Here is a 22,887-nt window from a genome sequence, read left to right as displayed (position 1 = left end):
ATAAAAATATAAAATTAAACATTACACCAATACTGTAAAGGTATCCCTTGCTATAAGAATGGGTTAGGTTCCTGAAAACCATTCATTAAATGAATTTCTGTATATCAAATAAAAGGATGTTTGGGAAAAAAAGGGTTCGGTTACTGAATGATAAGAAAACTTCCATATCATAACTTAAAAACATTAAATCAGTTTCCAAAGAACAAAACCTACCTAACCAATGATAAATAGTACACAACTACTGTAATTTCTACCTAACATATTAAAAATATTAAACAAAATACTATAACATTAAAAATATGAAGCTAAAGCCATTAAGGAAAAGCTAAATCAAAGTTTAACACAGCCACTGGCTGCATCATGCATGAACGCCCTCAAGCCTTTTTATAGCAACCCAGCCCGGCTGGCGACTCTCCCCCTCCCAACCTTAGCAACACAAAGAAATGTTTATTCCCTTTATGTTTTGACCTTATGATAGTTATTGCTTTTATTTTTTTTTTGCACATTATATATGTAGGGTTGTGTGTGCATGTAACTGAATAAAAAAAAAATGAAGAGTTAAGTTTATCTACCTGAAATTACGAGTTGAAATAACCATAACAAAACTTCCCCAGCCCACCTTGCTAACTCTAGCTGGTGCACAAAGAAATGTTTCTTTCCCTTATGTTTTTGATCTTAAGATAATTTTTTGGCACATTCTGTATGTAGAATTGTAGGTGCATGTAACTAAATAATATTATAAAAAACACGAAGAAAGTTATCTTTATCTACTCAAAATTAAGAGTTGAAAATAACCATAACGAAACTCCTACATCAGCCTGGTAGGGAGAGGTGACCGCTCCAGCTGTCTCCCGGTGGCATGCAATTTGAATTTTTGCCATGACCCAAATTCATATAAACGGGGAAGTATTCGCATCATGAAAAAGAGGTGGTAATTTAGGATATTCATACACACCATTAACTTCACAACTCCACCCGATTTTTTTTTTTTTAGATCTATCTCCTTTGTGAATCCATAAATACTATAGCCAATAATTAATCATGCTTACCTCTAGCTACCACCCACAAAATGGTACTGTACTGTATAAAGAAGACTTAGCTTCCTAAATGCACTTAACTAATGACTTCAAAATAAAATAAAATTTAGTAAGCAAAAGCAAAAACTTCATTTAATATATAACTTACTTGCAGAGAGCAGATCCAAGCTTTATCACAACATTTTGAAGGTTTTTTGCACTGCTTCGAGCATCTTCCAATGACATATTTTTTTTATTGTTGAGAGAGGGTAGATTATGTGGAATTCTATGGGCATCTAGTATCATAGCTCTGAAAAATAAGATGATATTTTATAAAATTTAAATGTTTACAGTACTCCTATCAATGTTACCAGTTTTTAATCAGATGCTACACTTTACAAATGGCACCCCAAAGATTGGTCTTATAGATATTTTATGTTTCCTGGCTACCCTAAAGTAGTGTATATACATGTACCGGGTAATATTAATTCCAAGGAGAAATACTCTGTACCACAAAGGATAATGGGTAAAAATAAGATAGTTCACAGCCTACCACACCACCTCACCTACAGGAGTTCATTAAGATTAGTCTGCTGGCAATCATAACACCCTCCTCCTCCTTCCAAAACATTAACATTCTTTTCATTTCTGTTTAATACATTTCACTTTTATTCAAAGCCTTTCTTTAGGTTCATGAATATATATACAGATGGCTATAATCACACTGTAGAAGACTACATAAAACTGGTGTCAAAATTAAATTGGATAAAATGTCTTTCCAGTACAGTAGAGACTAACAATATTCTAAATGTAACCAAAGAAATAACCGCACATGCTTATGTAAACTTACACAAATTGAGTGATGCTAACAGCAACAAGACTGATCATTTCCCTGGCACTAGATATGCCATTAGAAGTTGGATGGTGCATAACTGTGTTGTGGTTGATGGCTGGCAATCGTTGAGATACATTGTTTACACCCACTGGAATACTAAAGAAAAAAATGTGCTTAGTACAATAATTTCATAAGCTTTTATCACCTTTTATTAAAAAAAAGTTCTTCACAAACTATTATATCGTTAAATGCTGCAATGTATGATCAACATTTTATGGTCATTTTCCACATTTGCATGGATTAAACATGATTGCCTGCCACCTCCAATGTTTCATTACTGTACATCTTTCAGTACATTTCAGTTCAGTTTTACTCATTACATTATTACTGTATACTGTGTTTACATTGAGTCATCATGTGTAAAGACAAAGCAGGTACTGTACACAATTTAGTGTGTACAGACAATGCAGGTACACAGTACTATACTGTACATACACAATGCAAGTACAGTACACAAAAACATATTGAAAAATGCCTCTCTTAAGCATTTAGTCTATCAGTCCTGCCCATCTCATATTTTGCCATAAATCTATATCTCATTTTTTAGCACAAAAAGTTGTAAATTAATTATCATGATGATACAGATACCAGTAAATCAATATCAAAATTGCATGTTTACATAAAAGTTGATAAAATGTGACAACCACAATTTTTATTTCAAATTTAAAAAAAATACTTTGCTTAGACTATACAACATGCCATAATTCACTCTCACTCACTCTCTCTCTCTCTCTTTTACAAAATAAATGAGAAAAGTTTTATTACAATCCAAGAAATGTCTTACCTTGCACTTAAAGCATTAGGCTGACTAGATGGTACTACTGTTTCTTGGGTAACTTTTACATTAAATTGTGAGCTCACGCCATCAGTCCGGGTGGTTGAGGTGGGCTCAGCATTATTCGGAGGAGCGTACACTTTACCAACATACCCTGGCACACTATGCTCGTACCTAAAAATTATTTATATAGTTAAGAGGAGGATGACCCATGTACAGTGCAAAATACAAACATCTTCTCAAAATATTGTACAATATAAGGAATTAGTGGAGATCATATTAGTGAAGAATGAGGCAATCTATGGATAATGCAGGAGTGTCCTGTACTGTACAGTAACATGTCAATTTTAAAGTTTTTTAGAAAGGTAATTAACACCTTGAATGAAAAATTAAATAGGACTTGACTACTACAAGCAGAGTATACAGTACAGTTCTGCAGTGAGGACGTGGTACAGGTATTTAAAGAACGGAATTAGGAATGAACAAGTAACTGGGAGCTGGAATATTTAGCTACTCTAATGCACATTACTTTGTTGTGTGGTGAAGACATCCGAGTGAGTAGAGTGGATCAATAGGATACGATTAAAAAGTGTAACAATGTTATCAACTGGAATTAGTGCAAAAGAAAAACCAACCAATGATGAAGTGAAGGGACAATATGAGAGAATTTCAAACACAAAAACTGTACAAGATATATCATGGCTGAGAATATCCATAAGCCAACCTGTCACATATCATCATCACCATTTAACAGACATTTTCCTTGCTTGTGTAGGTTAGCCATTATTACCTAAAGTCATGGTGTCCTTGTTGCTATCAGACAAATTTGAAGCAAGTTTTATGGCTGGATGCCCTTATCACCAACCCACATTCACAGAATAAGAACTGAGCACCTCTTAACTGACCAGGCAAGGTTGCCACTCCCTGAGGTAGCGAATGCAAGATTACCTGCCTACCTCAAGTATTTCAGTAAACAGGATTACTTAACAATACCTAAAGTTAACAATATAGCTTACCTGCACTTATCTCCATAGGCACACGTTCCCTTTAGGTAATATCGGCAGAACATTGAAGGCTGTGCTGTAGCTGGGTCGTGTGAAAATCGACAATGGTCTGCTTTGTTACACACATTGTTCATAAAATATCTGTCAAAAGAATAAAAGAGATTAACAACAAATTCACAATCCATTGTATCTAAGTTATATAAAAATTAATAATACTTTAGTGTATAAGATATTTCCCATAAACCCAATCTGTTTTATCAATGTTAATAAAAGATAAGTACAATGTTAAGGGAAAAAGAATACCTAATCATTACAAGACCAAATAAATCATTCACTTTACATAATTAATGCAGATACCAGCTAACCACATGGAGATTAAAACTTTGTAGATTAGGTACTGTACCCTTGCATATTTTACCAGATGATCTCAACACCCTAATGCTAAATATGGGAATAGGTTAAATTACATTAGGTTAGGGTTGGTAAGGTGAGCATTTAGTGTTTAATCATCAAATGAAATAAGATGGGGTTCCTAATATTCACAAGATCCAAAACTTTTGTGTCTACTACTGTACAGTAGTGAGGATAAGAAGTCAGTGATAATGAAACTGTCAGTGGCAGTGTCTTCAACAAGTTTGAGGGCTGTGAACCAGTGGCGGATCCAGGGCACATGTCCCCCCCCCCAAAAAAAAATAAAATAAAAAATTACATATATATATATATATATATATATATATATATATATATCCTCAAAATATCACTGCACGGGCTCACTATGCTTGCCATTGACCCCCCACTGTACTGTACTGTACTGTACCCTGTAGTTTAGTTTACAGAGTGGATGCCCAGTTTATAATTCTAGCTCCTTTCTCTATAACATTACCATTAGGTTGTGTCACAATGACAGCACTTCCAGCCCTCCCACAGTGTTAAGAGAGACATCAGTGTACAGTACAGTATTAGTTTTTCACAGCTGCAAGTGATGAAAATATATTTGCTGCTCAAAGCAACTGTTTTAATATTAATACAGGGTACAATTACAAAAGTAAGTTCTATTTCATCATTTCTATTACAGGTTCCTTGAACCATTCATTATTGCAAATAACATATGGAAAAAATACGGATCAGTTCCCAATGACAAGGAAACCCCAATACTGTATGATACCCGTTACCTAAAAAGATTAAATAGGTTCATAAACAACAAATAATCCAGTAATAATCGGTATATACCTGTATATGAGTACAGGTATATATAATAATAAAATAATAATAATAATACAGTAAGAATTCAGCCACAAAAAATACTATTTATAATATTGTACTTCACTCTATAGTATTTCCTTTAGATATTTTCAGTTTTCAAGTTTGTGGGGATATATATTGTTTTTTCTTAAGTGGCCAATCAGCGGAAGTGTTGATGTCACAGGTATATTATTGCGCATCAGAAAAAATAATTTTAACCTAACCTAAACCTAAATTCACTGCAGAACAAAATGATAATACAGTAATACTGATTTTAACAGGTATAAACCACTGAGGAATACACAGTACAGGTACTGTACTCTAGGTCAGTAGGACTCAGTGGTTCATTCCAATTAAAATCAAACAGTTCAGAATTGGTTTGTTTTCAATTACTGAAGGTGTAAAGAGGCTCTTGAAACCTACAGTAGATACAGGTGTACTTTCTGCAGTATGAACCTTGAACAAAGTTAACACCACATTTCAAGATGCCTATACTGGATTCATGATATTTTTGACATAATAAAAAAACTTTTCTTATTAAAAATATTGCATAATATGGTTAGTTTAGGTGTAACCCTTTCGTATATTATTACCAACCCCGGGCATGGAGGGTACGACCTACTTGCTACTTCATAGTAAATTCAATCAGTTTTCCTCATTTCACTTTCACATTTGTATTTTACAAATGAAAACAAATACGATGGTGTATGATTTTAATGGCATTCTAGTCAGGATGGCTGTGGGCATTATACTGGTCCTTACATTATTATTTAAATGTTGAATGCTTTATCACTATCTTATTTAATCATCCTCTGATGCTCCGAGGTGTCCCACTTCTCTCATAAACATATATACGAAATGTAGGTTAGGTTAGGTTAGGTTAGGTTAGGATAGGTTAGGTTAGGATAGGTTAGGTTAGGTTAGGTTAGGTTTGGTTAGGTTAGGTCGGATCAAAATATTTTGGTCTATGCTTGATACCTAAACAATTTCACAACTGTTAAACATTGAGGTGTTGGTTTTCTTATCAAAGTGATTTAGAATTTAATCTAATCTTATCTTCCTTGTATCGGTATCCTTTATTTTGCCTGTATTATTTCTATTTGATCAATTTTGTTTAATATATCCAATAGTATACAGTATTAAAGTGGAATTTTCTGTGGCCAGAAGTATGGAGTTTTATTTTAGAACCTTTCGAATTATTTTATTTTAATATATTTATAAATTGTCAGTTATAAAAGTTACACTGTATTGGTAATATCAATTAGTAAATTTCAAAACATTTACATGGTAAAATCATACATATACCTGTATATATAGTAAAATAATTATTACTCAAATGGTACAATAATGGATATACACTACACAAAAATTTTACATAATCCACAGCAAAACAGCCAATGGCTATTTGGCCAGGGTCTCCTTCAGACAAACAGTGGATATTTAGCCGGATACCAGTCAAATAACCCCTGCCAGACAAATATTACAGTGCATATTTTAAAGAAAGCAAATTATTACTATGGGTTAAACCATAGTACTATTATTATTAAAATAAAACTTCTACGACTAAAATAGTCATAACTGGCAATTTAATAGCAGCCGTCCTTCACATTTACCGATAAAATTCTTAACTTAAGGATAACTGAAAACTTTTCCTATTATGTTCCATGAAGTACACCTCAGAAATATTATTATTAACTACTTAAACCACTCACATCACTATTGACTATAACTTCCTTTTCACAATAACTTGGAGTCATTTTCTTTTCACATTCTAGATATATCTAAATATTTATTCAGTAACATCTTCATAAAAGTTCACACGAGTTCAAGAGGTACATAGCAAATATATACAAACAATGGTAAGGAATGAACCGCTCAAACAATTATAGTCCAAGAAAGTTGTTAGCAGTTGGAATGGGGTTAATGTACTGTGAGGTCTTCTGTTAAACAACCAGACATTCTACACTTCCCTAACCCTGGCTGGTCCGTTACCACCACCGGTTTACACTGAAAATCGATTCCCTTTTTCTAATATCGTTTCCATTACTCGATTCACTTGTTAAAGAATATGCTCCTTACCGACATAGGACATTCTGAGTTCCTCCTCCTTCTGCCATTTTCCTGGCCTTGATGTAAACAAGTAATGATGGTGTAGACAGATGGACCACTTCAGAGGCCGCCACACCGTCGCCCCCTACAGTCACTGTCTCCCAGCCCTCCTGTAGATGGCGCTGAAAACGTAATGTACTTTATTTTACTTTACATTTTTTTCGCCACTGATCGGTTCTTTAGCCGCTTGAGCGTTCAGTAGCGTCTCTGTTACATATTAATGGCATGTACTGGCTCTAGAGTGTATCTTTACTTGTGCTGGGTCTGGACTCTGGTACCGTTACAACACTCATAGATTGTTCCAAGAGTTTGCAATTCTCACTCCCCTAAAAAATTGCTCTGACAATTTTCTGAACTTGTGGAAAAGACCATCTTATGAGTCTTTGTTTGTGGCTTCTTCAACCTTAAGATGTTACTCCTAGTGGTGTGGGCAATAGGTCATCCTTCAGCTCCAGATATGAAAACTCACCTAAATAATGTCGTTCCTCTGAAATGTTTATAAACTTCTAATAAATCACCCCTTGTCGACATATACAATTTTAAGCTACTACTAATACTCATTATTATTATATAGTAAAGTTGTCATACAGGTTTGCAATTGGATAGGAATCTTTATAAACTATGTAGTCATGCATAATACTCAGTAGTACTCTGTTATGCACTGTTGGCAAGTACTGGGCATGCACTGGCTCTTGAATGTTTCTGAACCTGCTCTAGTATATATGTACACTCGACTGAGATGTTTATACACTTCAATGATTAGGTCACCCCTTTAGGTAGCTGAAGTGCCGAGTTTTTGTAATGCATCTTCACTATCTGTGATAAGAGCAGTACCATCTACATAGCGATTATATATTACTTATTACTATACCATTAACTTTTCCTTCAATATTACTTATAAGATATAACTTCTCTCATTAAGAATTCTGAATATATATTATACAATGTTGGAGAAAGAACACACCTTGTCTTATTCCCTGTCTAACTGTGAATCAATTTGTAAGTTCATATTTACTAACACTGCCTTCTGTTGGCAATAAAGTTTCTTTAAAATTCTAATATCTCATTCATTAATGCATATCCTTCCAAGATTTTTTTCATAATTACAAGTACCCAAATATATCAAAATTAGTAATGGATAATTCTTATTTATGACACAAGTAATAATATTAAAGAAAAATAAGTTTCTGGTTCTCTCAGTCTCTCTGATAATATAATAAATTAATGATACAAAATTACAACAAAAATAAAATGATAGACAATGATGTCACAATACTGTATAGTATATACCAGAAAGTTGACTTTTTTTTACGGTTACCATAAGAGTATTTACGAATTGCAGCTGCAGGTGGCACAGCAGCTATACCAATGGAAAGTATCGAAACTCAAATCAGCATATACATCATGATCATGATATATATGTATAGTAGCCCATATTCTACGTGCACATTCAGTCGCAATAATGGGTATGATTTGGATATATTGTGGGGTAATGGGCGGGGTCACCATTTGTGGGGTAATGGGAAGTTTGGTTCACACTCAGGATGGGATGGAGAAAGGAAACTCACAATGTGCTCTCTGTATACATGATGTATTGGATGTACAATGCAGCTTGGTGCTGGGAAGGCAGCATGGTTACAAGCGCGATGTAGAGAGAGCTGGTTGGTGAGGGTGCTCAGAGGAGGACAGCTTGTGGGTCGCCATGCTCGCCGGCGGGAGCGAGGACAGCCAGGCAGGCGGAGGAGGAGGAGGTGTTGCTGGCTGGTTGGTGTAGCTAGAAGAAGAGAGAGGTCACCACGAGGTCAGGTCTTAAATAGCGGGGGTTGGCGTGGCTTAGTAGTTGACCTCCGTGATGTATGGCGGCGCTGGTTGACCCAGACCACGAGGCATACACTGGGGAATTCGCGGGGTCGGCTACTCAGCGACAAACAGCGTTTGTAGGGGAGAAATCCACTACAATATCATATCTCAGAATGTTTGCGTGATACTTGTGGCATGTGATCAAAAACATTAACTCACTTGATAAATTATATTATACATTGTGGAAATATGTGACGTGTTAAGAGTCACAGTATGCATTTGGGAAAATTCAATACAAAACGAACATAAATATTCTAAATAGTGGAATAGGAAAATTATATATAGATATACAGTATAGGTAATCTTTTAGCTGGCAATATTAATATCGCCATTTATAGTAACGTTTGCTTCGAGATTGGCGATTGAGTTTTTTTTTTTAAGTTTCAAAGACCGCGATGGTTGACCCTGAGATGAGGGAGGCGACCACGACCACCAGCCGAGGGAGAGGAGCCGCGTAGATTAACACTCAACAACTAATTTCCATCCAGTCACCTATGTTGTTCTACAAGTCTGGGTAATTGGGTAATATACGCCTTTTTGTCCTGTTTGATTTGAATAACAGTTTAATATAAGATTTTGTCATACGTCATTGTTGAGGTAATTTTGAGTTGGCATTGGCCTCTGGGATAACTTTCTACTCTGAGGTGGATATTGGTAGATGTAGATAGGTAGACATAAATAGACTGGTGGATATATAATATTTATTTAGTAAAATTATCATACATTCACATTGTTTAAGCGCATATAGTATATAGTAAACAATATTTTGTTTAACTAGAGGGTAATAAACTGACGAGGAAGTTAGGTAAAGTTAGGTAGGTTGGTTAGGTCTGTTTTTCATACCCTCAAAGGTTAAGTTCCGTTTATTTTAGACATAACCATTTTTTAACACATTTGCACAAATTACAACAGTATCCACTTTAAAAAAAACTGAAAATCTGGAGATTTTAAAATCATTTTCTATCAATTTCGGCTGTGGGTTAGTCATTAATATTTACCGCATCCATCTTTCATTAGTTTTAGTGAGCTCTGTGAAGATGGAAAAGGAGTCCAGTCTTGAACAAATTTCTGAAAACTTGGTCAATAATTCTATGAAGAGAGAGAGCAGCCATTTAGAGGTATCGGTATGTGGTGTACAGATTGCTGAAAATGCAAGTGTATCAAATTGTGATGCGAATGTGGCAATGGTGAAGGAAAAAGAGGAAAAAGACTCATCCACTGAAGAGGAGGAAGACGACTCCTCTGCTGAAGAGGTGTTTTCCATTGATAAGGAGGTAATGTAACCTAATAGAGCCAAAACAAAGAATGGTACAGGAATTAAATTTAAAGTATGGGCAGTCATTACAGGGATGGCAAGATTTAAATAGTTAATTTAAATTGAGGTAAACCATAGTACAGGTAAAAGAATTATGATAAAAATGCAATAAAATTTTAAGTGACATTGAAGTTTAAGATTTCTTAGAACAATTTCCCTTAATTACCTAATAACCAAGATCTATATTACTGTATGGTCACTCCTTCCACCACTCACTGTACACTCACATTGTGTTGCTGTTTTAGACTACTGTACTAATTACTTTCATAATACTGTATTTTTTTCAGTATTTAATTTTAACATTTTATAAGTGAAACAAAATCTTGAAAGTTAGACTAAGTTGTTGTAGTTCAGTATCACCTGCTTTTTGCGGTTGTGAAGCTAGTTACCCAATGCAGTAGGTCAATGCTTCCCATATGACCTTATTTGTGGTACTGTACTGTATCATAATTTTAATCTTCAATTTATCACTCTTCTTTATACAAATGTTTAATCAATTCTCTCTCTCTTTTAATAGTTTTACATCTAAATGTTTATTTATTTTATTATTCAGACAGATTTACCTGAAGTAGATGATCATGAGAGCAAAGCCCATTTTAATGGTAAGTGGATGAGTATAATTTAATACAATAGAGTAACATGATTTATTATACAGTACAGGGTGTCTACAAAGTACTGTTTGGTTTTTAACATTTTATTACAGCAAAACTAAAAGAGATAGAATAATGCAGTAAAGTTTATTATATGTTGTTGGTAACATTGTTGTTCCTCAATGCAAATCTCAGAACGACTTTAGCTCCAGTTTATTTAATGAACCAGACTGGGATCTGCAGCAGACCTGATTCCTTGCATTAGTTACTTGTATAATTGTTATGTAGTGATGTAATGCCTTTAGTAGACGTTCAGTGTGTGTGTGTTTTGGGATGCTTATCAGTGTACTACATATGCATGTACTGTACTGGTTATGGTTTAGCTTATGTGTAAGGGATGACATGGGTTCAGTCCTATGTTAGGCGATGTTGATGAGGTATAATTTTGCTGTGGGGTGCACTGCCACTGAGTTGGTTACCAGTTCAGTTAATTCACTGGAATAAACTGATTTCTTTTCTGGGGGTTGTCACTTTACAAATTTTAGGAAATGGTATAGTGTGTGTTTGTAAATATTCTCACTATTTTTGCAGAGTTTAAGCCTTGGACAACAGAGGAAATATGCACACTTGTCAAAAGAATTAAGAAAGAACTTCCTGCGTGTGACAAAAATTCATGTGTTCACACATTAAAAGAAATGAAGTGGGAGAAAATTGCATTTGATTATTATTCTGCTGAAGACTGTAAGGCAGAGTTTCGATTTCTCCTAAGAAAGGTCAAAACAATGAAGTAAGATTTATGGTATAATATGTTTTTCCTAAAGATTCTTCAGTGAATTTAGAAGTAAAGGCTTATTTATTTGTCATGATTATTTTTGTAAGTTATCTTTAATGGGACTTAATATTTAAATTAGTATCTTTTGATGGTAACTTCAGAAGAATCTAGGTAAGTAATCTTGGGAAAAAATGGAATGATGAGGTGAGCAAACCTATTCCATAGCTGATAGGTCAACAACAAGTGATCTGTAGGCCAGAGTGATGTGAACCATATCCAGGAGGCTCAAACTCATAAGTGTCTGGCTACACTTATTTGGATCTCTAGATTATTTTAAAGCAGCTCTTTACACATCAAACCAGCAATCAGTCACTGCTATTCCCAGTCTCTTTGGATAGTAGAGAGCGTAAAGTACAGTATTCACTATAACCCCCCCCCCCCTGTATCTCTTGGTAAAGAAGGTTGATGCTGTATAGAAATAGGGAGTGTGGAAATTTGAATTTTATACATACTGAATATTAGAGGATTTGAAGACAAGTTTACTTGAATGTTATAAGCATAGGGTAAGATTGGTTACCAAGAAAACAAGCATGGACTTTCATTTGAGCAAAGTGATTTAGAAAGGCCTTCAAATGAGTTAAAATGTTGGAAAGTACAGGGAGATGCAGGAATAGATAAATGTACAGAGCTATGCAGTGATGGCCGGGAGTGTAGGGTAAAATCCCCTTAGACAAAAACTCCCTGGAACAAAATCCCTCAAGACAAAAAACAAATGGTAACCTAACCTGACCTAACATAACCCTGAGAAACATTTACAGTACATAAAATATTTGTGGATTACATCCTACTTTGCACTTTAACTGAGAGGATTTTGACCTGGGGGGATTTTGCCCTGCTATTGGTGCTGGGGAATGTCTCTCCATCCTGTGTGTTGATGGTAGTATTTTGGGGAAATACCTATAATAAAGTCATCCCAGTTCTGCTAAGTTTGATTCTTGTGTCTTTTCAGAACTATGACGAGAGTACTCACAGAAGTGGAAGAAAAAATTTCAAATGGACAAATTAATAAATATTTAATTTTACAACCCAAGACTATCTTTACTAAAGAGTTTGTGAAAAAGAACAAAGGTATTCCACCTGTGGTGAGTGTGCTGACGTGAATACTGTATACAGTAATTTATTGCTACAAGAATTATTAAACAATCATGTTTTATGCTCTTAGTGAATGTTATAGACAGTCTAATGCAGTACAATATACAGTATTTATCTTTATTTTTTTAAGTAATGCATCATACACTACACTGATGAACACACGGGAATATAATATAATACCGTATACAGTATCTCTATTTATATAGCTCAGTGATGTATCATACAAAACATTGGAACTCGTGTAAGCAAAATCTGGTTTTCCCGATGTATTTATAATAATGATTCACACTAAGAAGAGAAGATGGCTGGATGCAGTTTATTTTCTTTTAGCCTCTTCGCCACTGATAGGCTCTTTAGCCGCTTGGGCGATCGGTCACGTCTCTGATTACTTTTCCTTTTCATTTATCCTCTTCACCAAAAGATCGGCTCGCTAACCGCCCGGGCGATCGGTCACGTCTCTGTCATGCACTGTTGGCAAGTACTGGGCATGCACCGGCTCCTGAATGTACCTGAACCCGTTCCAGTGTAGGTCAAGTCTTGTCTTGAAAGAGCTCACACTCGGTGCCGTCACAACACTTTCTGGTAGAATTGAAGATGTGATAAAAGCTCTCTGTTTATATTTAGTTTTAAGTTTTTCTGCTATACAATTGGTTCAAATCCTAAATGACTTGTTTACATTACCAGCAACTCTGTACATCCCCATATGAGGCACGTACGACCAGAGTGGACAAAGCGCCACTATGGTAAAAATCGAGATTTATTCACAAAAGGTTGAAGAAGCCACCTCTGTATCCCGAGAGAGAATCGGTTACTTAGGATGGAAGTGGCAATATGGTCGATTTTACTACTATTAAGAAAAACTACCCACGAGTCACTACATGCAGGGCTGGCGGTGAGGGTTGCAGGCGGCAGATCACGGAGGGGAAAGCACCAGATGTCTCCATTTTTTCTGGTGCTTTGTCCACACTGGTTGTACATGCCTCATAAGTTATATTAATGGCCTTCTTGCACACATAATGTGTTGGTGTCCTCCCACTTGAGCACTGTGTTTAGCATCATGTGCTCTTGTACAATTATTTTAGTTCAGTCCGTAATAGTACACAGGATCCAGCCAATCAGTGCCAACCTATTCAGCCCAACGTGAGTGCATTATCTTGCCCATTGACCAATGGGATGACAGCTATATTCCCAGGGGGACCTATTTGATCAAGCTTCAAGTTACAGAAGATAGCAGTACAGAAAACTGTAGTAGTTAAACTTCTTTGGAATAAGAGTAGTAAAATTTTGGAATAACCTTCCACAGTGTTAGTTGTGACCACCAAGTGTGAGCACATTAAAGACCAGACTTGACCAACACTGGTGAATGTTCAGGTCAACAGTGCATAACAACAGATCATTGTGCTAGTAAGGTGAAGGGTAAGGCTAAGGTTTATGGGCCCTGTGACCCACAGTAATTAAATTTCAGGGTGATCTTTTCTGTTTTAGATGTAAGACCAGACCAGACTTCTTATATTGTATATTGTTTTTATAGTAGCTACATTTTATTTATATTTGTGAGGGTACACTTCTGTATTGATTTGCTTATTTGACTTTAGGGAAATAATTTTGAAAATGTTGATATGAAACATACATGAATTAAGATAGAATACATTTTACATATAATTTTGTTGTTGCAAGAATATTTACTTTATAAATATTTCACATTTTTTTTTACAGAAACTGTTCTCCACAGTAGCTGAAGCTTGGAAAAATTTGCCCCAAAAAGAAAAGGAGAATTACACTAAATATTCTGTCAAAGAAAAACAAAGGAGACTCATTCCATTGTAAGTTAAGGATCTGTATTTATTTATTTCGCATTAACCAATTATCAGTTTACTAGCTGTTCAGGCAGTTAGTCTGTTCTTTGTTATGAACTTTATTACCTTGTGTTAGTCCTGTACAGGGATTGAATCCAGAATACAATGGTGAGAGATATGGACCACAGACACCCTGCCATCTAAAAGAAATTAAATGATGATAAGATACTAATACTGTTTTGTGACTTAGTTGACTAAAACCCGAATTTAAGGTGACAGATTGGCCTTGGATAAGATGGGAGAGATATAGCTTTAGGTGTGGTGTGGCAATTGGTCAGACACAACTGTTTAAGGCCTTTTATCTGTAGAGGACAATTGTTACACCAGATCTCCCCATTTTGGGCCAAAGGATGTAATGGGGAGGTGAAGATGATTGGTGTTCAGTACTACAATAGAATATATACAAAAGGTGTTTGGCTCTGTTAGCACTAATTTGGCAGAATGGAATGCCAGTTGTATGCTAATTTTATAATTTGAATATGGATTCTCTTTCATTCCAGACATATTGATGAACCGCCTCATCTCCCCAAATCACCATTTGAGGTAAATACAACATATATATATTTTTATGCAGTAGCTAGGAATAACATCTGGTAAAAGATTTTAGTGTACAAGGAAGCAGTATTCTGAACCTTTTTTATAGGAGAACTATCTCAGCATCCATAATTCTTTGATAGACATTACATTATTATACTTGAAGATTTCAGAGTTAAAATCTTGTTTTCTTTTCTTGGAACATGGTGACCACTTGATAGTGAGGAAGAGGATAGATCAAATTGATTTAGAGAGTCAGAAATAATATTAAAAAAAATGCAAGTTGTTAGTCCAGATTAAATAAGTTGAATTGATTTTCACAAGGTTGTTTGACTTCTTGTTGAAAACTTTACACACTTATTTTTTGTCTTCGAGTTATTATCTGCAAATACCAGCAAGAATGCCTTTTCAGGTGCTCTTCAAGTGGAGTCAGATCCCAATTTATGAAAAGGTTCCATTCCTGAGAAAACTTTCATAAATTGAAACACATTTTCCCATAAACTTGCATTATAGAAGCTCTCTTTCAATACCAGACTTGACAAGCACTGGAGCAGGTACAGATACATTCAGGAGCCAGTGCATGCCCAGTACTTGCCAACAGTGTGAGCCGATCAGCAGTGAAGAGGATAAAAGTAAAAGAGATATGTTCAACAAAAGAATTTCCTAAAGTCATAAAATGCCACAGAATGCTTCAAAACATGTTTTTTTTATTATGGCTTAATTTTTGTTCTTTTACGTTTCTCACTCTTGATTCCCTCCAATATATTGTTAAATAATTTAATCTTGTCTAACTTCCAGATCTTTTATGAACACCAATGTGGAAAAAAGGCTAAAAAAAGTCTCGAGTTCAAGAGGTCAACAAAAGTTAAATATGCAGCTCTAAAATCAGAGAGGAAGTTGAGATACATTTACTTATCAGCTGCAGAACTTTATACATATGAGGTGAGTATATACTACTAAATATATACATGTATATATACCCTTAATGTGTGGTACCCAACCAGTGACACATGCCCCAAGGAATACTCATCCAATGGGATCATATATATTTTTCAGGTTCAAGCTGCTACATATCAGAAAGAACATCCCAAGTGGAAAATTCCAATAAAACGAGGACCAAGTAAAGAAGAAAGTGAAATGTATCTCATGTAAGTGTAATTTATTGATAAAATTCAGTATCAGAGTTGCATGTTGAACATAAGGAATATTTAGACAGTATGCTTAGTTCTTTTTCTGTTTTTGTTCAGTACATTGATTTATAGATTTTGAAGTGTATGGTACAGTATATAAGCACTTTTGTCCGGGCTGCTATATATTTCATTGTAGTATACTGTACAGAATTTGTTAGACAAAATGTCATCCGTTTATCTGCTTTGCCACTTATCAGCTTACTAACCAGTCAGGCAGTTGTTCAGCTATCTGTTGTGTGCTGTTGACAAGTACTGGGGATGCACCAGCTCAAGAGTATAATGTACAAGTTAGGTTTGCTCAGCATTAGGGTATTATTAATCATCAGGTTAGATCTATGAAGCAGACTGCCAGGTCAAGTTGTGGAACTGAGAACAGTACTGGCTGGGCTTCAAAATAGCTCTTGACAAGGTTATAAAGAAGGATGGAGGATCCTTACACAGGCTACTGGCATCCTTCCCTCGGCATGGTCACCTCTAGTATGGGTGGCCATTAGGTAAATATAAGTGTGTGCTGACCAGTAATTAGGCATGCATGATACTATTTTCTCTCCATTAGGGAAGCTGGTATGCCACATCGTCCTCCACATTCAGCAGTCCTCTTATATTACTACGAGATGATAGCTGAAGGCATATTTGATAGGGTCCCTGGAATTAATCGGCTTTTTACAGCCCTTGATATGTTCAGAGAGCTGCCTGAAGAGGAGCAACAGGTTTACAGAAGAAGATATAAAAAGGTTTGTCATTATTTCTCAAGCATTTCAGGTACTGTATAGATGAGGGAGCATGTCATCATCATTGCTTGTTTTAATCCTTCCTTTTTTTATTTTTAACTAACACACACCCTTGTACCTCTCTCTCTCATCCTTCTCTTGTTCTTTTGAGCATTGGTTTCTTGATCTACTTCAACCTCATTTACAATTTAACTTTTTCTCCATTATTCCATTAGATCTTTCAGCCACATTCACTTTCCTTAGTTCATCACCTTTATAATTATCTCATTTTATTAATTCTTTTTTGCCCTGAACCTTCTATCCAGTATTTTCTTGTCTTCAACCAAAGCATGATAAAGATAGTCCATGCACTGCTCATCTTAGTACTGTACACTATATCTTTGGTTAAATTGCCTCAGACTACCTACCATAGTTTCTATATCCACACTGTCTATGTCTCTTGGTTGTATAAACTTATATGTTAATTTTACTGAATATCTATCTATCAACTTATCGGTATATTTTAATGTTCTTTCTATCAACAAGTTATCAAATAATCTTCTCAGGTGTCTTCCATGTCTATTCATTGTACTTAAGATTTGTTTTTATAACCTGTATCCCCAGTTATCAATCCTTTCTTATAATCTATGATCTGTTTCCAGCTTTATTGTATACTGTACTGTATACTGTAATACATAATTATGATATTTTCCATGTGTAAATCCTGCACCAAAAAATCATGTACATGGTGATTTAAAAGCCCCTGTGCAACTGTAATAAGTTGTTTTTTGTAATATCTACATTGTTATATACTGTATCTTCATATATGCACAGAAAATATTTAGAGATAGGTAAATAAATAAATATTCAGTAAAATATTCATACAAGTTTACAATTGATTCAACATGTATACCCTGTAGAGATAGGTAAATAAATAAATATTCAGTAAAATATTCATACAAGTTTACAATTGATTCAACATGTATACCCTGTAGAGATAGATAATGCAGGTAGGCACGACTGGACCTCGTCAGTGAGTACACAATATTTACAAACAATGGTAAACAGTAAGGCAGTTTGGCCAAGGGTAGCCAATAATGCCATCAGATGCTTATTTTCAGCAGGGTGGACAGTAACTTTTTGAGTATTTACTGTACATGTCTTTTTTTCAACAGGTGGTAGATGACTATGCCAGAGAGTTTCCCATATGGAAGGAAAAACAGAATGAAGTGGTACAAATGCTCGCTGAAAAGTTCATAGTAAGTCTTGTTGTTCTTACCAGGGTGGATGAGAAATAGTATATGACTCTTTAAACTTATGTACTAGTGTAGTGTATTGGTCAAGTTATGCCATTATTATCATACATAATATGCAACATACATCATACTACACAACATACATATCATACATATTGTTCAACATACATCATACATACTATACAACATACTGTATACATACTACACAACATATATAATACAATACAGTACAATGTTCACACATATAAAATATATACATTACAGTGGAGGTACAGTATTTCATAAAAGTATCTGCCAGGATGGGTCCGATGACCTCCAAAATGCTACCTGCAGCTCGTGATGTCCTGGGAGGGTTGGTGTGTGTGGCTGTGTGGCATACTGATCCTACTACATTTAGTAACCAAACATCATATTAATTACATTGAAATAAATGAACATGTCATACTGATGTTAAACTATGTACTAAAGTAAATGGATGTCCCAATATCTATCATTTGTGGTCTCATAATGTTTCTCATAATGTGGACATGTACTTTTTTGAGATACCGTACACATTGTTTATACCGAGACTACTGTGTGCCCTATGTCAGGAATTTCTCGCCCTTCCTTTACAGTATACACTCCAGGTGAATTTTGATAGACAACTCTTAAGTGTTTTTTGTATGTCTAAGTAGACTTCCACATGTGCACTGTGTTCTGTCTAAAATGTTTATGAGTTTATAAAGTTTTAAAATGGGGCAAGTAATTTATGGATGCTGTACCCTGTATATGTTGAACAGTCAGGTGAGAGAATGGAATGACTATATTTTTACTTCACAAAACTGCTTGATATTACAACTACTGTATTATACTCTGCGTTAAGTTCCTCACTTAGCCCCGTCATGAAAGTTTGTATATATTATTTTTTAATTTTAGGGTCTGGGAAAGATACAGTATGGTCCATTTGTTAATCTGCCTTTGAAGAAAAATTCTCCTGATATGAAGGAAAAGTATTTATCCCCAGAAGAAAACTTGTCTCATAGTTCAGAGGAAAATGTCTTGCAGAGTGAAGAGAAAAAAGTGACGAAGAAGGTAGTGGAAGAAATGCCCTTGAGTACCGAGACTGAAGCGACTCCTAGTGCGAAAAAGAAGAAATACTCCAGTAAAGAGACGAATACTTCATTCAGTACAGGGAAAACAAGTCTCCACAAAACAGAGGATTACCAAAGTCACCAGAGAAAGAAGGAAAATGAACAAGTTTTTCCTGATCCCAAAAAAGAAAAGGTAAGAGAGGCAGTCCCTATCCCTTTGTGGGAATTGTTTGAAACAGACTTAATGCCCAAACCAGAAGACAACTTGAAAGAAAAGATAAGAAAACTTGAAAAGTGGAAAGCAAAATCCAGTGAACTCACATTTGACCAACTTTCCATCCTTCAGAATTGCTTCAAAAAATTAAAGAATGGTTTTGAAACCTCCATCTTAACTGATGTTGCCAGTTTTAAAAAAGAGACCCGTAAAAGATTTTTAGGTACCTATCGAGATTTATTGAGCAAGCTATTAAATCATGATATTTTTGAGGATATATATCCCATTAAACATTATCCCAGTGAAAAATATCCTTTGATATAAACTTTTAGCATCTATCGAGATTTATATATTGTATTGTATTTGGAGAGTAAATAGCAGGTTATGTTGTTAATGTTGTGAGCGGATAGAGATTATTAACATTATAATGTATGTAAAGTATACGGTACTGTATGTTGTTACAGTGGCCCTCATGATACCTGTGCCAATAAGAACTGTGAAAGTGACAGATGAATAAGGATGATGGATTCCGTGGAAGGAAATGAAAATCTTAGATTAAAGGGGAATTAAACATTTATTATTCTTTAATACAACAACACAACATCAAACAAATTTCACTTGAAAACTTGTTATTGGACAATCATGTTAAGTAAATCTTGTAACAGCTCACAGTTCTCCGGGAGGTAATGAAAACTAATGGATTTATATTACTGAGGGATAAGTCAGATGGATGATGTAAACTTAGTTGTTTTGTTCTGAGATTTTTACATATATATGATTTTTTGTGAACATTTAACTTGCATGACCTTAATGGCATCTTATTTGTTTTTATTATGATCAATTTTATTTACTTACATTGGACTCATAATTATCAGTACATAATGGGTAATATTTACTTTATCAACTGTGTATCTATCTCAATGTGTTAGTAGTGTGGATAGTCTCCTTTGTAATTACCCTGTTATTGATTTCCATATTTTCTTTTTTAGATGTTTTTTGCAACACTGTACATCTTATGAACCATGATACACATTTTTCAGGTATTTCTGTAGAATGTATTGTGTTTAAATCAAACTTATGGGTTGCCAGAATCCCCACATTGTTAATTGGAACTAATATGGACATTATTTGATCTTCATAGACCAACCATATCCATTAAATAAGAAAAGGGTTGCATGTAATGTTTTACAGGTCAGCCCTTCAGTTCCAGTCAGTTGAGTAGCATAGGAAGGTGTGTCTGTCTCCCTCTATTCCTATTGGAAGCTATTCCCTAACTCCTTCTTCTTGTATAAAATCTTAAACATTCCACTTGGTTAATATTGATAACTGTCACCTCAGTTCTAGGTTTTAGATAAGTTTATGAGTTTATTTCAATAATTTGTTTACCAGTCCAGTTTGAGAATGTTTTACAAGTTGATATGCACGACCTTCACAACCCAGTGTAGTGCCTAAACCCATCATGTGTAACTTTAATTAAGATGTGGGTGTTTGACATAAAGCTTTTAATTTGATATAAGCTTTTGTGATTCAGAATGGAACTTTAGAAAACTGTCCTGTTGTTTGACAGTTGGGGAAACTGTTTATCATGCTTGGAAGTTAGTCATTGTTGTAATAATATTGTCTCACAAGAGTTTATTCATATTTTTTGTGTTCAGCTATAAGTGGTAACAGGAAGATAACTAGTTTTTTATTTAGATGCAGTCAACATTGTCAGGAGTCCTAAACCCTGAATTATCAACCCCTAGACCTGTTTGGTTATCCTTGAGTCACCAGGGATTTCAGGCTCAATGTGTAATTTTTGTTTTGTTTAGTTCTAAGGATTACAAGTGATGAACGATTGAGATGTTGCTTTTTAATTTTTCTGTTTTGCCTTGTAGTATTTCTGTTTTAATTCTTATGTTCTCTGGTCTGGTCTGTTGAAGGAAATAAAACTGGAAAGTTATATTTTTGTTCACATAGAAGAAATTTTGATACCATCATTCACTGTAGTTGGTGTCTTTTTAATACATATATATTTTTTTTAAATCTTGAAAACTAAAAACAGACACTAGTACAGCATTTTTATTAACAGTTTTATGTTTTGTAACGTGCATTTTATGTTGGCAAAGCATCTTTCACCTACTAATGAGACATTAACAATATTGATACCATAATCATTATCAAGTCGAACAGCATAATACAAACCCCAAGTAGTATCTCGACTGTCACTTGATATACGTAGCCTTTAATGACTTTGACTTTTTCCCATCATCACTAGTACAGTACCCATATCATGTTACAACTGTGAAACAAACACCAGTGATGACAGTAACATGCTTATTCAATGAAACCTTGACAACACCATCCTATTCATCAGTACATTCACTACCAATCTGTAGTTGATGTCATTACCGGCACAAATACTAACACCAATTACCTCTACTAGTGTTACCAGTATCAGCACTCTAGTAAAGCCTTATTTTTATTGCAGTTGTTTTCTTAAAGAGGTCATGGAATTCAGAAACCACCAAGACTGTTAATCTATGCAATTTTCACTTTTATAACATCAGTTTTACATTAAAACTTGTATAGTACCAGTAGTAATATATCCTATATAGATTTTTTACTATGAAACATCAGTCAGTTATTGGATTTGTAGTGTTTCTTCATTGAATAATACTTTATCCTCTTCGCTACTGATCAGCTTGTTATTCGCTTTGAGTGGAAATATGGGTTAGATTTTGAGCGCCACCTGTTTTACTGATGCTGTACATACCAGAAACAGTGATAAGTCATCAGATGGTAGTGTTGTATCTCCAATTTTGCAATGATGTATTCCACTACACCTGCTTCAATGTTTTAAAACATCTTATGTACTCAGGATATATATACAGGGTATATATATGTGACTATATCTCATTTCAGATTTGCCAACATAACATTAATAAAGGGAAATTTCACTATATCAGAAATAAGCTTTTTTTTTTGCCACTTAACATCTTACTAGCCATTCGATTGGTTGGTCTATCCAGTGTTCGTACAGAAGAAAACTGGGGATCTGGCAACCTGTAATGTTTGGTAGTGAGGATCACACTGGATAACACCCTTCTCACGCGTGTCTGGGCCGAGGCTCAAACCTTTGGCATTTTGGTGAAAGTTACACGCGTTACTGCTGTATGTCAGATCCTAGTCCAGTCCGTATCCATGCCTTTCTCCACATGTTAGCATCCCTGGTCATGCACCTTTTCCCAGATAGCATTGGTCAGTGTGAGTCAGATTACCCATTATATACAGTACACACAGGCCACATGTAGGACTTAACAGGTACAGATACATTCTGGAGCCAGT

At 35.0% G+C, this 22,887-nt stretch overlaps 2 protein-coding genes across 4 annotated transcripts in view; one reads left to right on the top strand and one right to left on the bottom strand.

Moving 5' to 3' along the window:
• The window catches only part of LOC121880015, a 12,850-nt gene extending 5,726 nt beyond the window's left edge, over positions 1-7,124 (bottom strand). The window contains exons 1-5 of the mRNA XM_042386967.1: positions 7,012-7,124; positions 3,703-3,831; positions 2,696-2,860; positions 1,867-2,007; positions 1,186-1,326 (exon numbers count right to left, since the gene is read on the bottom strand). Coding sequence (XP_042242901.1) covers positions 1,186-1,326; positions 1,867-2,007; positions 2,696-2,860; positions 3,703-3,831; positions 7,012-7,049 — 614 coding nt within the window. The 5' untranslated portion in view covers positions 7,050-7,124. The remainder of the gene's footprint in view (positions 1-1,185; positions 1,327-1,866; positions 2,008-2,695; positions 2,861-3,702; positions 3,832-7,011) is intronic.
• LOC121880014 (nucleolar transcription factor 1-like) lies at positions 7,093-22,887 on the top strand. Of its 3 annotated transcripts, none has more exons than XM_042386966.1 (13): positions 7,093-7,171; positions 9,283-9,415; positions 9,919-10,175; positions 10,770-10,818; positions 11,398-11,593; positions 12,588-12,720; positions 14,447-14,553; positions 15,087-15,129; positions 15,919-16,062; positions 16,177-16,268; positions 16,867-17,044; positions 18,196-18,279; positions 19,321-22,887. In XM_042386966.1, exons 3-13 carry the CDS (start codon positions 9,939-9,941, stop codon positions 19,882-19,884), a joined length of 1,827 nt encoding a protein of 608 aa, XP_042242900.1. In that variant the 5' UTR covers positions 7,093-7,171; positions 9,283-9,415; positions 9,919-9,938; the 3' UTR covers positions 19,885-22,887. The 3 variants fall into 3 exon arrangements, with proteins under 3 accessions (XP_042242900.1, XP_042242898.1, XP_042242899.1); XM_042386964.1 differs by having other exon boundaries at positions 7,095-7,171; positions 19,192-22,887; XM_042386965.1 differs by having other exon boundaries at positions 7,095-7,171; positions 9,283-9,423; positions 19,192-22,887.

The sequence above is a fragment of the Homarus americanus genome, unplaced genomic scaffold, assembly GCF_018991925.1.
Source record: "Homarus americanus isolate GMGI-L3 unplaced genomic scaffold, GMGI_Hamer_2.0 scaffold30108, whole genome shotgun sequence".
NCBI classification, from domain to species: Eukaryota; Metazoa; Arthropoda; class Malacostraca; order Decapoda; family Nephropidae; genus Homarus; species Homarus americanus.
The sequence above is the reverse complement of the archived record's forward strand: the minus strand, read 5'-3'. Positions and strand labels throughout refer to the sequence as shown.

What these genes read in the sequence shown, in the direction of transcription:
- LOC121880014 (XM_042386964.1), top strand. Translation starts at nt 9,939, where the DNA reads ATGGAAAAGGAGTCCAGTCTTGAACAAATTTCTGAAAACTTGGTCAAT. An exon ending in TCCCCAAATCACCATTTGAG is followed by an intron (nt 15,130 to 15,918) that starts GTAAATACAACA and finishes TCTAACTTCCAG; the next exon opens with ATCTTTTATGAACACCAATG. An exon ending in ACAGAAGAAGATATAAAAAG is followed by an intron (nt 17,045 to 18,195) that starts GTTTGTCATTAT and finishes TTTTTTCAACAG; the next exon opens with GTGGTAGATGACTATGCCAG.